At 42.1% G+C, this 17,942-nt stretch overlaps 1 protein-coding gene across 5 annotated transcripts in view; it reads left to right on the top strand.

Annotated features, from left to right (window-relative positions):
- Positions 1–17,201, top strand: part of ELF1 (E74 like ETS transcription factor 1) — a 235,828-nt gene extending 218,627 nt beyond the window's left edge. For all 5 annotated transcript variants that reach the window (XM_082247607.1, XM_082247606.1, XM_082247609.1 and 2 more), the window contains one exon: positions 16,364–17,201. In XM_082247607.1, the coding sequence (XP_082103733.1) occupies positions 16,364–16,979 (616 nt within the window). In that variant the 3' untranslated portion in view covers positions 16,980–17,201. The remainder of the gene's footprint in view (positions 1–16,363) is intronic.
- Positions 17,202–17,942: the final 741 nt, after the last annotated feature.

The following is a 17,942-nucleotide window of genomic DNA, read 5'->3' as shown; positions in this document are numbered from 1 at the left end:
CATTCTATAGAAACGAGTGAACATATGCAACGACGATCAGGTCACGGCCCTGCAAATCTGAACCATAGAGGCTTGATGGCAATGTGCCCAAGAGGCACCTACTCCTTTGGTAGAATGTGCCTTTACAGGAAAAGGTGGAACCTTTCCTACTAAACCATACACCTGGGTAATAACCTGGCGAATCCAACAAGAAATCGTAGATTTAGTTGCTGCCAATCCCTTTCTGGAGCCTTCTGGCAGTACAAACTCTCGGTCTTACAAATCTGAGCTGTTTCCTGTAAGTAAAACTTAAGTCCACGCATTTCATCAAGAGAATGCAATAACTTTTCCTCCTCTGAGTGAGTATCTAGAAAAAAAGAAGGTAGTATAATGTCCTGATTCAAATGAAAGGCGGACATAACATTGGGCAAAAAATCTGAGTGCGAACGTAAAATCACCCCATCCTCCTCAGCCAAGCTGGAGCTACCAGAATTTCTGGTTTCCCCACTAGCTGGATCCTGCGCGACAAACGCAATATCAAATGTACCGGAGAAAAGGCATAGATCAGGGAATAGCATCCACTCCGACTGCGAGTGGGTCCCTGGTCCTTGACACAAATCTCTCCAACTTGTTGTTGAACCTGGACGCCAACGGATCTACGTCTGGGACCCCCCAGTGTAGGCAGGTCAATTTAAAAATCTCGGGTTATAAGGACCATTCCCCCGGAAACATCTGTTGACGGCTCAAGAATTCTGCCTGCCAGTTCTCTATTCCTGGAATGAACACTGCTGTCAGGCATGGCACAAACTTCTCTGCCCAGGACATGATAATATCCAACTCTTTCTGGGCTGATCGACTCCTTGTTCCTTACTTGATGGTTGAGATAAGCCATGGCCGTGGCATTGTTGGATTGCACCCTGACAGGGTGACCCGGAAGTCTGGGCAACTAGAATTTCAGAGCACGACTGACTGCACAAATTTTCAAAATGTTGATGGGGGAAACGACTCTCTAACCATGACCATTTCCCCTGGACTGTAGCTTCCTCCAGAACCGCTCCCCAGCCAGAGAGACTGGCATCTGTAGTCACTACCTTCCAGGTCACTGGAAGAAAGTATTTCCCCCCTCTCCAGATTTCTGGTCAACAACCACCAATTCAGACTCTGTCATACTCTTGGTAGCAGAGATATGGATTGAACTTTTCCATTCCACGCAAACAGAATGTTGTTCTGCAAGGGTTTGGCATGGAATTGAGCATAGGGAATTGCCTCGAATGTGAACACCATCTTCCCCAGTAACATCATGCAAAGACGTATAGACGGATATCTCAGCCTTACTATAGAGGAAACCTGACCCTTCAGGTCTGAGACCCTTCTTGCTGGCAAGAATATCTGTGCCTGCACCATGTCGACAAGATGCCCCAGGTATTCCAGATGCTGGATTGGCTGTACTGCTGACTTTGCTAAGCTCAGTATCCAATCCAGACATTCCAAAAAATGTACTATCTGAAGGATATTTCGGCTTAGAGACGACGCCGATCAAACTATTAGTAATAGATCATCCTGATATCCTATTACATATATCCCTCGGGACCTTAGAACAGCCAATACTGGAGCTAGGATCTTTGTGAACACTCTTGGAGCTGTGGCCAAGCCGAAGGGCAGGGCCACAAACTGGAAATTATGGTTTCCAATAGCAAAACAAAGGAACCTTTGATTGGTCTGAAATAAAGGCACATGAAGATATGCATACTTAATGTCTATGGATGCTAGAAATTCCTCTCCCTGCAGGGAGGCTATGACTGAACTAATTGATCCCATGCGGAAAGAATGAAAGTTCAGAAACCGATTCAGTGCCTTGAGATCCAAAATAGGTCTCACATCCCCATTTGGGTTGGGGATTAGGAATAGGTTTGAGTAAAAACCCTTGAACCTTTCGTTTTCTGGAATCTCGGTTATCACCCTCTGAGATCTCAGCTGGTCCAATGCCTGAAAGAGAGATCTTTCTTTTAGGGGATCTGTTGGTATATTTGACCTCACAAACCGAAAATGCGGAAACCCCCGAAATTCCAGTTTGTATCCCTGTGAAACGGTGGAGACGACCCATTTGTCCTGAATCGACTCTACCCATACCCCTCAGAACTGAAAGAGCCCCCCCCCCCCACCCAGGTGAGTGGGGGCACCCCTTCACTGAGAGGGCTTAGAGGAAGATTTGGCTGATCTCTTGGCCCACGGCTTTTTCTGACCTTGCCCCGAAGGCTTGGGTCCGGATGCAGACAGTTGAGGCCATCGCCACTGCCTGGAATTGGAAGCAATGGTATTATGAGTGCTGGGGATCTTAAAGGAAGGACGCCTGCTCTTCCTCTTTACAGGTAGCAACCCCCCCGAGATCTTTTAGATATATACTTATCCAGATCATCACCAAACAGATGTTCTCCCTGAAAGGGGAAGCTAGCCAGTAATTTTTTCCATGGTAATTCCACAGACCAGCTCTTTAACCAAAGGAATCTGCACATATGTCATCAGAGCAAACTGTGACATTTGCCTTATGGAGTCCGTAAGAGCATCTACTGCGAAACACAAAGTGCGAGGTAGATCGGACAGATCTTCCACAGACTCTCCTTGAGAAGGAACTGTCTTGGCCACTCGCTTTATGTGTTTTTTCAAAGACTGACACACTCCTATGACTGCTACTGCTGGTTGTACTGCAGAACCTGCAACCGCAAAGGAGGCTTTCAATAATGATTCCAACTTTTTATCCGCTGGATCTTTAAAAACCTGGGCATTATCCACAGGACAGGTTAAATTCTTGTTAACTGAAGAAATGGCTGTATCTACAGTGGGAATTTTCCATCTCTTAGAAAACTTATCCTCCTTAGGATATAACAATGAAAACCTTTTAGGAGAAACAAACATCCTATCAGGATGATCCCAATCATTATGCACTTCTTGCTCCAAGAGTTGATATATGGGAAATGACAGAGGACTCTGAGTAGGGCGCAATGAGCCTAGGGAGGAAAAAGAGGTTTCAGTTGTCTCTAAGGGCGGAAGTTTAAACTCAGCCCGGACCATCTCAACAAGAGACTGGATAAACTATCTCTGGTATTGAGAGGCTGATAGATTCCTCTGACTCCCCAGAAGTGGAAATTACAGCTTGACCTTCTATAGGGTCACCCTCAGCTACATCTTCCACATCCTCTGCCCAATCCTGAACTGATTCAGGGGGTGGCTCAGGAGAAGGGGATCTAACCCACTTCTGTGCTCCATGTGGGGCTGCGAACCTACCCTCTAGGCTGGCTAATGCGGATGACAAATCGTCCTTGGTAACATAGACTGTGGCAGAAGTACACGGAGTAGCTACTATGTCTGACAACCGTTATGGCTTAGATTGGCTAGATGCCTTTGGCTTAATAGGAGGAGTAGACACAGTGGAAGCACGACTAGGACCTTCAGGGCCTGATGGAGGCATTATGTTGCCCTTTCCAACTGTGCTCCCTCCAGCCCTTTTTTGGGCAGACATTGCTTTATAGCTAGACAAACTTGAGGTACTACCTTTAAAGTGTACAAGGCTTGTGCTAAGCTTATACAGCCTAATGCACACAGCACTGTTTATCCTAAAGAACCTATTTGTGCAAGTAACATACACCCACAGTGACTCACACAACCCAGCTGCTGTGTCCCCTTCAGCCTCTGACAGAGGCTAGCGCGTTGGAAACAGTTCCTTTTAAAATTTGTGCCTTTTCGAGCTGAGTTGCGCATGTGCGGCATGTCCACGTGCAGGCCATTGCCTTTGAACCCACCTTTGTACGCCTGTTTATAAAATGAGAAGATTCCCCCGCGCACGAACAATCCTTCGCCACAGACATGCCAGGAAACGGGAGACGACGAACATGCGGACGCTTAAACGCCAAGGCAAAAACAGCAAACATGGGGTGAGAGCAGCTTAGGCTGAATCTTGTTAACCGCAGCTGAAACCTTTCGGGTAATCAGCTCAGGGTAAGAGACAGTGTAACAATATGCTTTAAACATACTTTAAAAAAAAATGTGCATAAACCTGCTACAATACATGTCATTACAAGCAGAAATACACTTGGCAGGCACACGTTTCTGTATTCTTAATAAAGGGAACAGTGCATCAAATACTTTCAATTTTGCAATTTTAACCTTTTAAGGTTTGCTGTGTAAATATTTAAAATGGACTCACCAGTCCTGCCGCAGGAATCGGCTATAAGCAAGAATCCAATCTTCACCCAATCACTGCGAGCATTGTCTTAGAGACCTTCAAGGACTGGGTCCCCTATATAAGAGGGACCATGGCCTTGGACCTGTAGAGCACCCTGCACAGAACGCCTTTGAGGTTTGGTATTCCAAGGGTCCGGATCCCAGGGTCCAGCACCTGAAAAGGACAGTGTTACAGGCAAAACCTCGTATCTGCTTCCTGAGGCTCAGGTATCATCTTTTTAGTGCATTGACTGTTTTAGATGGGTCCGATACCTAATCCTTTAGATCCAGTGATCTTTGTTTCGGGTATGTTAGGATAATCTTCTTTCTTCTTTGAAACATAACAAACATGTGGAGCACCTCTCAAACATGTGATTTATTGCTCTGTGTCCCGTGATGTACGAAAAAAAAAATATTCTTAAAAGTTCATAACCTACACATTTAAATCTTCGCTTTTTGCCTATTTCACCAGATTATTGACAGCCTGCTAACCCTCTAAATTAAACACACAGCAGGTTTTTTAAGTTGTTAGAAACCAACTGAAATCAGACTATTGGGCTGATTCGCACCAGCAGCTGGGCTGATCCATGAAGCTAAGTAAGAACCTAACTTAACACTGCTCCTAAAGCAAATGGTGTGAATGGGCCCTGAGAGTCTTTGTTTAAATTTTTTTTTTTTTGTAAGTCTTTTTAGGGCTACTTCACACAAGAGAGCCTTGCTTAATGCACAGCCGCAGGTAGGCACTGCCGTACACAGTGCTGGTATGCCAATCCTGACATAGTACATTTTACTTTTTTTTGACAGACTATTGAAATGTCACAAGAAAAGTTTCAATATATTCCTATTAACCACAGTGGCAATTTCATTGTCATGGTTCGTGTCACAACCTGCTGCATTGTAAAAAGTAATGCATGCAGTACTTTTTTTTCAGCTCACACCACAGTTATGCGGAGGGGGTAGTGGTGGCAAACATGCTTTCTGCTACACAGCGTACAGAGATGCTGCCTGTTTCTGTATGACAATTTACAGTTAGGCAGGCCATACACGGTTTAAAGGGGCAGGCTCAATATACGAAGTTGATCGAAAGATCAGCTTGGCTACAACCAGCATGCCAGGTTTTACCTGCGATTATCGCTAGCGGCTGCTATAGCTGCTAGCAATAATCACTTTTTCTCCCAGCAGGGACAGCCTCCTCCGCCATCCCTCTCCGTCCCCTGCGTCTCCCCCCCCCCTCCCCAAACCATATATGGGCACACCCAAGTTCTTACTGGCATTTACAAAAGTTTCAAAATTACAAGTGCAAATTTCAGTATTTAGGCTACAAACATGTATAATGTTCAATTAGCCATGTAATTGAAGGTAGATATTAAGGCAAAAACATATTTCCTATTTTTTTTTATATAGTAAGTAAGTAGCTCAGGGACAGGACTCAGGAGGGCAAGAAATTAGAATGGGTGCACACACATACAATTGACTCTCACAGTGACACTGACAGCAGTGTGCAGCAGCACTGATAATGACACCTCTCCGACACGACAAGTTCCCTTCTGAGTCACAGTGACAGTCTCTCTCGAAGTCAGGTGGTCCCTGCAGTCCACTCCAGTTCAAACAGCAGTGACAGTCCTGCTCCCAGCTTGCTTTGCTCCCGTGCCGACAGACTCGCACACTAGGCTCCGGCTGCTGCGCTTGGCTTCCTTGCACCATGACATCAGGCGCCTGCCTCTGCCAGACCCGCCCCCTCCAGTAGCGCCCGAACACACTGTAGCAGGCACTTGGATGGTCCTGGCCAGCTCCAGACTGCAATTGTGCATATGCAGATCCAAGCTGAGTGCCACAGCCATTTTTTTTTACTGGCAACCTTTTTCCTGTCACTAGCTTTTACTGGCTGCCACTAAAAATACTGACGGTTGCCCAACTACCATACTGACAAACTCCCAAGCAGATATTAATTACTACCCAACAACACATAAATATGTAGAAGTCCTGAATGTGTTGAACTCTATCATTGCCAGTTATGTCACACCCCTTTGGCTGTGTCCCATCTTTTGTCCAAGGTTGGCTATTGCCAACAGTTACATCATGACTTTACACATCAAGAGAAAAGGTATGGTCTTCTGTTACTTACCCCCTAAATAGAAATGACACTTGATACATGAAATCTCCCCCAGGTCTATAATCTACTTCCTATCACAAAACAATCCTCAGTTTCACCCCATTTAGCTATTAGAAAGTCCTGCTTATGTTACAAAAACTATTTTTTTTTTTTGCACAAAATTCTACTGGTGTTTTGCCAGCTTTACTCCAACTTTCTTTTCCAGTGTTAACAATCAGTTCCTCTCTATCTCCCTTTCCCCCAGCAGCTACACTTTTCTCCTATGCCCAACAACAATGCTCAGCCTCTCCACCTTGAGCTGGCCATAGATGGTTTGAATCTGGGCCGGTTCAGCAGTACCGAAGTCGATCCATCCCATGGTTGCAGCAAAGAAAACCGCATCAAATTTGGCCTGCCTTAGGTTCAATAAAAATTGTGGGTCTGGGTTCAAGGGGGCTCCACCAGGATTGAAGCCTAAAACAGGTACTTGAAGATACCACATACATAAAAATACTAACACAGGTATTTGTAGATACCACTTGCATAAAATAGAAACCCATCTTTTATCCTTTGATCAGTCTTAACCACTAAGACCAGGCCAATTCTGAAACTTTTTGTTTACATTTTAAAATCTGTATTTTTTTCCTAGAAAATTACTTCGAACCCCCAAACATTATAAATATGTTTTTAAGCAGAGGCCCTAGGAAATAAAATCATGGGTGTTGCATTTTTTTATGTTGCATGTTATTTGCGCAGCTATTTTTTTTAAACACATTTTTTTGGGGCAAAAAATACACTTGAATGAATTTTAATACACAAAATATTACTCTATTCTTTGGTAAAAAATAAAAGATGATGTATCACCTAACATGTCTCACTTTAAAATTGCACATGCTTGTGAAATGGCATTAAACTATGGTACTTAAACATCTCCATAGGCGACACTTTAAAAAGCCTTTAGATTTTAGAGTTACGTAGAAAGTCTGATGCTATAATGATTGGTCTCGCTATATTATTCGCGACGATACCTCACATGTGTGGTGCGAACATGATTTACATATGCGTGCGTGACTTATGTATGGGTGGGTGGTCATGGTTGCACTTAAAAAAAATATATATTATTTATTTTCTTTTAAATAAAATGTTCCCACCACCCAAAAAAAAAAAAAACCCTCACCACAATTTTTTTTTTTTTTTTAAACTGTCGCTTATAATTTCTTTTTTTATCCCTTTTATTGTTAATGCAAGGAATGTGAATATCCCTTGTGATAGCAATAAGCAGTGACATGCTGCAGGCATCATTCTGGTATATAAACTGGTGTTGTAAATGTACGTTAGCCAGTCTGTAAGTAGACGTGAACTATGAAGGGTCTTTCATTGAAGTCAGTGGACTTTGGGACACCTATGCATAGGTCGTCCTTTTGGTTGTGGTTTAGGTTAGTATATTTGTTGTAAAAATGCTCAACATGAAGGAGAGGAGCCATATAATGGAATTTACTTTTATCCTTTACTTGTAATTTATTATATAAAAATAATTATCAGTGAGTGAAACGGTGGAACCAGATTTAGATTTTTTCACAGCTAATTTGCATGATACTTTTGGAGCTGTACTGCAGCTGTGTTCCAGCTCTATGTTTATAATAGGAAAGTATGAACCCTCTGTGTGCAATAATGTGCATTAAAGCGACTGTCAATATTTAAAAAAACTCGAAGAGATCCACGACCTGCAAAATAAGTCAGTAATGCCGCCTACCCACATTTCTGGCCACGCTGCTGGTCTCTGAAGAGAGAATTTTCCTGGAATATATTCTGAATTGCACACTGCTGGAAGTGTTGGATGCTGGCTTTCCTCACTTTGCTCTGCGGTTTTCTTCCCTGCGTCACTGCAGCACACTATATTGAGGTGGACATTGGAAGGATTTACAGCAGGGAGCCAAGATTTCAACACACCCAGGATGTGCCAGGGGATAAAGATCTTTCACCAGGCTTTTTTCTTCCATGCAGTGGAGTTTGGTGGTGTGGGATGAAAAGTAATAACTGCTTTTTTGCAGGGTGCGCTTTGCTTCTTTTTTTTCAGTATAGCGACAGAGTTGCTTTAAAGTAGAGATTCTTATAAAAGAATGCTTTGTTTTTTAGAACACTGTAAGGATGTATTCTCACCATAGGGAAACCATGTGCTGGAATGCATAAACACGCTCACTGCAATGCCCTGCAGTGCTTTTTCTATGACCCCCCCCCCCTTTTTTTTGTTTTTTTTTTTAACTTAAAGTGGTTGTAAAGACTCAAGTTTTTTTTTTAACCTATGCATAAAGGTAAAAACCTTCTGTGTGCAGCCAGACCCCTAATACTCACCTGAGCTCCCTCTTGATCCAGAGATGTACATGAGAGCTCAGTTTCTCCTGCATCTCTCATTCCTCATTGGCTGAGATAGCAGTGGGAGCCATTGGCTCTTGCCAGTCAGTGATTCATTACCAGTGAGCTAATGAGTAGAGAGCATGGGCAGGGCCAAGCCACCGCTCTGTCAGCTTTGTATGTCCTATGAATGCATAGAGCGGGGCTCAGGAGCCAACATGCACCAGTGCCCCCGATTCTAGGACAATATCCCCCCGGATAATATCCCCCCCCCGGATAATATCCCCCCCCGGACAATATCCCCCCTGGACAACATCCCCCCTGGACAACATCCCCCCTGGACAACATCCCCCCCGGACAATATCCTCCCTGGACAATATCCCCCTCTAACCCTAACCCTATGTCCAGGGGGATGTTTTCCGGGGGGATATTGTCCCGGGGGATATTGCCGGGGGGATGTTGTCCCGGGAGGATTGTGTCCAGGGGGATGTTTTCCGGGGGGATACTGTCCTGATACCAGTGCTCCCATAGCAAGCGGCTTGCTATTGGGGGCACTGGTCAAGGAGGAGGAGCAAGGAGTGCCAGTAGGAGACTCAGAAGAGGAGGACTGGATCTGCTCTGTACAAAACCACTGTACAGAGCAGAAAGTATGACTTTTTTTTTTAATGTCACTTTAATTCTTTTATCATGCATTGCAGTGTGTCAAAATGCACTGCACAAAAATGCTATTGGTACCAGGTGCATTCACATGGTGGTCATCTCATGGGTTTACACATGCCCATGATTTCCTAACAAGCAGGACATTTCTTTCCTGGACTTCCTTATAAGAAACTCATGAGGCTCCCCCTGAATTTTACAGTTATCTTAAACTTCGCCACTAGATAATATATATGCGTCACATATCTGAATACCCCTATCTATAAACATCCTTTGAGCATCAGTGTTTGCATTCCCCTCGATTTCTGGGACTTATCTCTGATACTGTATCTACTCTACGCTTACCACCCGGACCTCCATAGAAACATAGAAACATAGAATGTGTCGGCAGATAAGAACCATTTGGCCCATCTAGTCTGCCCAATATATCTGAATCCTATGAATAGTCCTTGGCCCTATCTTATATGAAGGATAGCCTTATGCCTATCCCATGCATGCTTAAACTCCTTCACTGTATTTGCAGCTACCACTTCTGCAGGAAGGTTATTCCATGCATCCACTACTCTCTCAGTAAAGTAATACTTCCTCATATTACTTTTAAACCTTTGCCCCTCTAATTTAAAACTTTGTCCTCTTGTGGTAGTTTTTCTTCTTTTAAATATGCTCTCCTCCTTTACCGAGTTGATTCCCTTTATGTATTTAAAAGTTTCTATCATATCCCCTCTGTCTCTTCTTTCTTCCAAGCTATACATGTTAAGGTCCTTTAACCTTTCCTGGTAAGTTTTTTCCTGCAATCCATGTACTAGTTTAGTAGCTCTTCTCTGAACTCTCTCTAGAGTATCTATATCCCTCTGGAGATATGGCCTCCAGTACTGCTCACAATACTCCAAGTGAGGTCTCACCAGTGTTCTGTACAGCGGCATAAGCACTTCTCTCTTTCTACTGCTTATACCTCTCCCTATACATCCAAGCATTCTTCTGGCATTTCGTGCTGCTCTATTACATTGACTTCCCACCTTTAAGTCTTCTGAAATAATTACTCCTAAATCCCTTTCCTCAGATACTGAGGTCAGGACTGTGTCAAATATTCTATATTCTGCCCTTGGGTTTTTATGCCCCAGGTGCATTATCTTGCACTTATCCACATTAAATTTCAGTTGCCAGAGTTCTGACCATTCTTATAGTTTTCCTAAATCCTTTTCCATTTGGCGTTTCCCTCCAGGAACATCAACCCTGTTACATATCTTTGTGTCATCAGCAAATAGACAAACCTTACCATCGAGGCCTTTTGCAATATCACTTATGAAGATATTAAACAAAATTGGTCCCAGTACAGATCCCTGAGGTACCCCACTGGTAACATGACCTTGTTCTGAATGTTCTCCATTGACTACAACCCTCTGTTGTCTGTCACTCAGCCACTGCCTAATCCACTCAACAATATGGGAGTCCATGCTCAATGACTGCAGTTTATTGATAAGTCTTCTATATGGGACAGTGTCAAAAGCCTTACTAAAATCTAGATATGCAATGTCTACTGCACCTCCACCGTCTATTATTTTAGTCACCCAGTCAAAAAAATCTATAAGATTTGTTTGACATGATCTCCCTGAAGTAAACCCATGTTGTTTTTCATCTTGCAATCCATGGGATTTAAGATGTTCCACAATCCTATCCTTTAATAGGGTTTCCATTAATTTGCCTACTATTGATGTCAGACTCACTGGTCTATAGTTGCTCGATTCCTCCCTACTACCTTTCTTGTGAATGGGCACGACATTTGCCAATTTCCAATCTTCTGGGACGACTCCTGTTACTAATGATTGGTTAAATAAATCTGTTAATGGTTTTGCCAGCTCACCACTAAGCTCTTTTAATAATTTTGGGTGTATCTCATCAGGACCCTGTGACTTATTTGTCTTCACTTTAGACAGCAATCTTAGAACGTCTTCCTCTGTAAAGACACATGCATCAAACGATTCATTAGTCATCCTTTCAAGTGGAGGTCCTTCTCCTTCTTTTTCTTCTGTAAAAACTGAACAGAAGTATTCATTAAGGCAGTCGGCTAGCCCTTTATTCTCTTCTACATACCTTCCATATTTACTATCTTCTATACCAGACATCCATATTTACTATCTTCTATACCAGACATCCATATTTACTATCTTCTATACCAGACATCCATATTTACTATCTTCTGTGTAGGCCACTGGAAACAAGTTCTTGCGACATTCATTGACACAGAGGCCTGGAATAAGCATTTTACACGACTCCTGCCTAAAATTTCATAAGACTTGGAAACCCTGGCTTAATTGCACCTTCCCTGCATAACACCCGTTTAGCATAGGCCGATTCTAACATGATGTCTGAACTGACCCAAGTCTGTTGGGGACCCTCTATCTGTCTTCTCCTCCTCTCTCACTTACTTTATCTTTTCCCGCTATGCTTGGCTGTTCTTGCCCTACCATACTGGCTTCCTCCCTGATCCCTGTCAACTCGCGCAAATGCAAACGTATTGCGTAGGTCCCACACTCATATGTAAATGGTGATTGCACCACACATGTGAGATATCACCACAAATGTCCGAACAAGAGCATTAATTCTAGCACCAGACCTCCACATAACTCTAAACTGGTAACCTGTAAAGGATTTTAAAGCATCACCTATGGAGATTTTTAGGTTCCGTATTCTGTTGCCATTTTAAGGACGTGCGTCATTTTAAAGTGTGACATATTCAGTATCTATTTACTCGGCATAACATCTTCTTTTATATTTTAACAAATTAGATTGTTTTTGTGTGCAATGAAATTCATTATACTGAAAAGTTGCATTGTAAAAATGATTGTGCAAATATCTTGCAATATTGCAACAACCAACATTTTATTCTCCATGGTTTCTGCTTTCAAAAAATATATGTTTGTGGACTCTTAAGTAATTTTCTAGCAAAAAAAAATGCTGATTTTACCATGTATGTGAGAAATGTCAGAATTGGCCCAGTTTAGAATTGGTGAAAAAGATTCATCATTATATACAAGCTTTAATATTAAGCTGCTTTTCTTCCAATAGTAAATTGTGGCCATGTGTCATCTTGAGGTATATACAGATGGATAGATTTTTCCACTTCATTCGTTAAGGTTTTCTGTACACATCTTTGTATTAACTTCTCTGAATGTGTGCACGATCGAACGATGACTGAACACCAGAGTTGGGGCTTGTTTACACTATCTTCATCCTCTGAAGAGCGATCTGTAGTGAACCGTTGTTCAGAGGCCTTTTGACAGGTGGTGTGTAGGCATCTTATGCTTCCTCCCTGCCTGTTTTAACACCTAAAAGTCCACACAACATGCCCCATTCACATAAATAGATTGAGCTTAGTGGACGGTAATGCCCACTGACCACAATATGTGTACATCCCCCCTACAGCTGTCTTTACAGCTCAAACACTTTTTTTTTTGCTGCCCTCCAATGCAAGTGTAAACGAGGCTTTACTGTGTTTGCAGCTGAACATGCCAGCACATTTGTGTGGTGGAGTGACAGTGCTGCAGCTGATCTGAGTAAGTGTTGTCACTGTTGACAAGGTGTTTTAATGCATAACTAAAGCCCAATTTTTTTTTTCTTTTTATATCGCGTGTAGAGGGGTTAGAACCTCTGTCCCCCTTCTTATTAATGTCCTTGTCCCCATTCACCCTTTTTGTTTGTCCTGTTTACCATTATCGTTGAAAGTAAAAGCAAAAGAAAATCACAAATTTTGGGTTGTACCCAGAAGGAAAATCTTCCAATGGGGACACTAGCTCTGGTTATCTGGGGTCCCCAAGGAATCCCTTACTTTGCAGGGATTTCCTCTCCCTCCGTGTTTTGGCTATGGGACAGGAAGTGAAGGGAAATCTCCCCAGTGGGACACATACGGCAAAATAAATTTGACAGGTATCCACAATGAAAAAGAAAAAAAAATGTGCCTGTAATTATTTAATTGAAAGAGAGAAATATATAGAAAACAAAATTCTCAAACTTTATTACATTTACAACATTATATTTGGTTAAGGCTTCATTCACACCTGAGCGTATCCTATTCAGGCGTTTTTTGCAGGTGTTTTTAGGCAGGCATTGACATCTAACAAAAACGCTTGTAGTCTGCCAAAAAAAAGCTCATGTGCTGTTTTGCTTCAGGTGACAAAACACTCAGATGTGAACAGGGGCCATTGAAATGAATGGGATTTTGCTTGTTGGGCGTTTTTGAGACTACGAGTTGAAATACGCTCAGGTGTGAACAGGGCCTTAGATCTACTTTTTGAGGAGAACATAGCTGGTGTTATTTTATATATCAGATTACACATCCATATGTACTATCTGTTGTTTTATACGGTGTGTGCTGGTTCAACATTTGCTTTCTAAAGGCGCCAGCTGTGTTGAGATGCTTTTAAAACACGGCTTGCTGCTTCCAAAGCACATTGGCTATATTTTTACATACGGATCTAACAAACTTTTGCAATTGTATAATTATGCTGCGTGAAATAAAGCTTTTTTTTGTAGGCTCTTGTTCCTTTTGAAATCTGTGCAGCACTGTACTGTTATATCCCCCTGATTGCTGTGTGCCAATATTATGCTAGGAAGGTGTGTTATGGGTAATAAAGCAAAAAATGCAAGCAGATTAAAACATCTGCTCAAACCGTGTAAGTGTGCCAAGTGCTACGTTTTCAGTAGATTTCATCTGCTAAGATGGAGATAAAAATATAGATGCTTTTAGTGCAAAATGTGTCCAAACTTTGTGTTAGAGGGAGGTAAAACAACTCACTGCCATTTTGCCATCTGTGCATTCTGACAAATGGAGCTGTAAATCGCAAAGATCAGCTGATAACTGGCACCGACCATGAATATTTCATAACCATGTAAGTGTATGGCCAAGGTCATTTTCTGAAAGTAGGCTTGTACAGAAAAAATATTGTGCCATTCTTCCAGGGCTCTTTGTATAATTTCATTGTTTAAACCTAAGCTAGTTTAATAATAAAGGGAGTGAGTTTTGTATACTAATTTTTGAGATTTTGTATATTTTTTCCTTTTTAGAAGAGCAAAGGCAAATATTTTCATATAATGCAATTAAGTAAATATGAAATATATTATATTATCAATATGCATTCTTCTTTCCAGCCAGCAGGTGTAGAATATTGGTACATTTTGCTTTGCTAAAAAAGTCTGGGTAGGAAGCACTGTAGCCTTGGTAAAGTGATTGTAAACGGTCACCTTGTAAAACAACCCATTCAGTTTAAAATAGAAATGAAAGGCAAAACATGTTTGTATAGATATAAAAAAAAAAAAACATCAATACCTTTTTCCCCTTTTTTTTATAAGTGATCACATTCCCTCTGCTCTCAGCTGCATAAGAGCTTCAGGGAGGAGAAGCAGCAGAACACTGAGCTTCCAGTGAATGATTGTGCAGCAGGGGTATGTCAGGATAAGTCTGATCATTGGAGGAGAGTACACAAAGTTCCCAGCATTGCTAGAGAACTGACCATGGTGTGTTCTCTCCTGCTTAGTGTGGTCAGTTTCTCTTACGTCCTCCGACAGTCGCCGCCCCTCACATAGTCTTCACCAATGGGTATTGACTTCCGCTCCACAGGACTAGCTAGGCATAAGACTTGTTAGAAACAAAAGCTTTTAGCATAGACACACCCATGGGGGCTGTCCTACTGGTTAATACCCCCCCTGCAGTAAGCCATCCCAACTCAGTTTGTCTCTGCCTAGCGTTAGGAGTAGATAGGCTTCCCTGTGCTGGGGCTACAGTCTCAGCCTTCTAATCTGCAATACAAAGAGAACAGGATACTTTCTCATACAAGTACATGGTACAGCAGGCACATATCAGGAATATGAAGTGTTGGGGTAACAAACGCTTTAAGGTTGCACACAAAGCGAAATGATTTTGCACGGGGTTGATTTACTAAAATTTGAGAGTTCAAAATCTGGTGCAGCTCTACAGAGGAACAGCATCCAGGTTTTTTTTTTTTTTTTATGTCAAAGCTTAAAGTGGATCTTCACCCAAAGGGGGAAGTTCAATTTGTTTGCATCCCCCTCCACTTCCACATTTGGCACTTTTTGGGGGTACCTGGGGTTTAGACAGGTGTCTGCTCTCACTTCGGTCAGATGCGCCACAGAGAGCTGAGCCAGAAGTTCACCCCCTCCTTCCCCCACAGCCTTCCTGGATGCATTACAAGTCCCAGAAGACTATGTGACTATTCACAAGACGCAGCATGACTCCTGCATGCACAGTAGGAAGGCGGCTGTGATGCCGCAAGGCTTCACTTCCTGTTTCCTTTACTTGAGATGCCGACACCTGAAGCTGATTAGGAATCGGCTCGGTTCAGGATCCCTGGATAGGTATGCGCCCTTATATTAATATTTAGAGGTTGAGCAACCCTCCCCCCCCCCCCCCCCCACACACACCTGTACTCAATCAGTGTCCACCATCAAGTGGATATAGGAGGAGTCCCCTGTAGTGCATTGACATTAAATTAGTAAGTAAGTAAACATTACTTGTGCAAAAAGCCAAAATGCCCCTAAATGTGAGTGAAGCCGCCTAAGCACTAGGCATGTTTAGCACTTGAGCTAAATTATTCTAGCCATTGGCTAGAATAAATTAATACTTTGGCCAATGAAATGAATGAATGCCCAAGCACTTAGCACACCTAAACTTGTTTGAAAACATTTGGAAAAAGTGATTGTAAAGGCACAATTGTTTTATTTTTTTTAAAATGACAAACCTATTATATTTGCGTGCTCTGTGCAATGGTTTTGCACAGAGGTGCCCTAATCCTCCTCTTCTCGGGTCCCCCACAGGTGCTGCTTGCTCTTCTCCCCGCTAAGTGCCCCCATTGCAAGGGGCTATATATATATAGCTATGTGTGTGTGTGTGTGTGTGTGTATATGTATATGTATATATATATATATATATATATATATATATATATATATATATATATATATATATATATAATATATTTATAAAACCTTTTACAGCAGATGTGTACAAATGGGTGCACTGCTCACCTGTCTCTTTTCTCTTTTACATTTTAGGACTATACAGTCTCCAGGTCAGGTCCCGGTAGTGGTTTCTCCTGGAAGTCAGCAGTTGCATACTGTAACACTCCAGACAGTGCCTCTCACCACAGTAATAACAAGCACAGACCCAACAGCCGCTGCAGGCTCACAGAAATTCATCCTTCAAGCCATTTCTTCAGGCCAGCCGATGACCGTACTCAAGGACAACATGGTGCTACATCCTCAGAAAACTGGCTCACCTCCACCATCCATTGTCCTAAGCTCTAGTCAGGTTCAGCAAGTTCTGAATGGTAATGTCCAAAGCCTTTGTAATGGAACAGTCAGTGTGCCTTCATCTCCAGTCTTCAGTGCAACCACTCCAGTTATGACCTTTTCAACCAGCTCTTCACCACTGCTCAACCAAAGTCCGAGCACAGTTATCACGTCCGTGATCAAATCACCGGAACCCAAACAAACACTTTTTCAAGTTACCAACAGTCACGATTCACAGGAAGGCCTATCTCAAGCTGCTGAGCAAACTGAGCAAAAAATTCCACCATCGTGCGTGTTAGTAGTTGCTGGCCCAAATGGATTCTCATCCCAGGTGGAAATTAAACAGGAGAATGATACATGGGAATTTGATTCCAATTGAAAAGAAAACCTCTATATTTAATTTTTTTCCCAAATGTGATGGGCCCTTCTTCAGTCTTCATATATATTTTTATAAAGTGCTTTATTTTTCTCCACCACAATTCCTGTTTTTTTATCTTTAGGGCTCCCTAGCAGTAACTCATTTAATTTGTGTTCAGTTGGTTTGGATTTTAAATCCTAAATCTGAGCTATTTTATTTTTTTGTTGGCCCCCCAGTTAAAAAAATAAAAAGTTCTGGCTGCAATTCTTACCTTCTCTCCATGGCTGTCCTCCTCAGTAATGTATTTTTGCCACATAATGCCCTCAGCCCTTCAGGTTGAATGGCACCCAGGGTCATTCAACCTGAAAGACATAGGACTTGTTATAAGTGCAAGGGTTGTCACCACAGTACCCTGTATTCAAGGTATAATGATACAAAGAGCTATGCTGATGTCATCACAGCCCTGCCTCTCTCTGCAACATAAAGGACCATTAAGCCTGGAGAAGGGCACAGGGGACCCTGCAGCATCACATAACCAGTGTGAAGACTCCTGCAAAAGGTGAGTATAAATAAAGTCGCGATTTATGAGAATTCAATAGGTGCATAATTTGTTTCCGGGACCCCCTGTTGAAGGAACGTGCCTTTTCTACTACGAGGACAAGACTTTTACTGTCATTGAAGCAAATATTTTTCTACAAAAATTGTGACAATCTTTTAGTATGTTCATATAAGCTGTGCTGTCTGTAAATTTTATTTTCATAGCTTGTAATACATCGAACCAATACAGCTTAGCTTTATTTGTTTTTTTGTTAGTTATGAACTTTTCTTCTGTATCATACCACTGATACATGACTACTTGCAGGCCAGCAATTTAAGAATTGTTATCTATAAATCAGATACAACTTATGTTTTGCACTGTTCTAAAGGCATTTATTCCCATTCTGATGTTAGTTTTGCTTTTCGTAATATTGACTTTAAGCAATA

Source organism: Pelophylax lessonae, assembly GCF_965119305.1.
Source record: "Pelophylax lessonae genome assembly, chromosome: 2".
Classification (NCBI taxonomy): domain Eukaryota; kingdom Metazoa; phylum Chordata; class Amphibia; order Anura; family Ranidae; genus Pelophylax; species Pelophylax lessonae.
The sequence above is the reverse complement of the archived record's forward strand: the minus strand, read 5'-3'. Positions and strand labels throughout refer to the sequence as shown.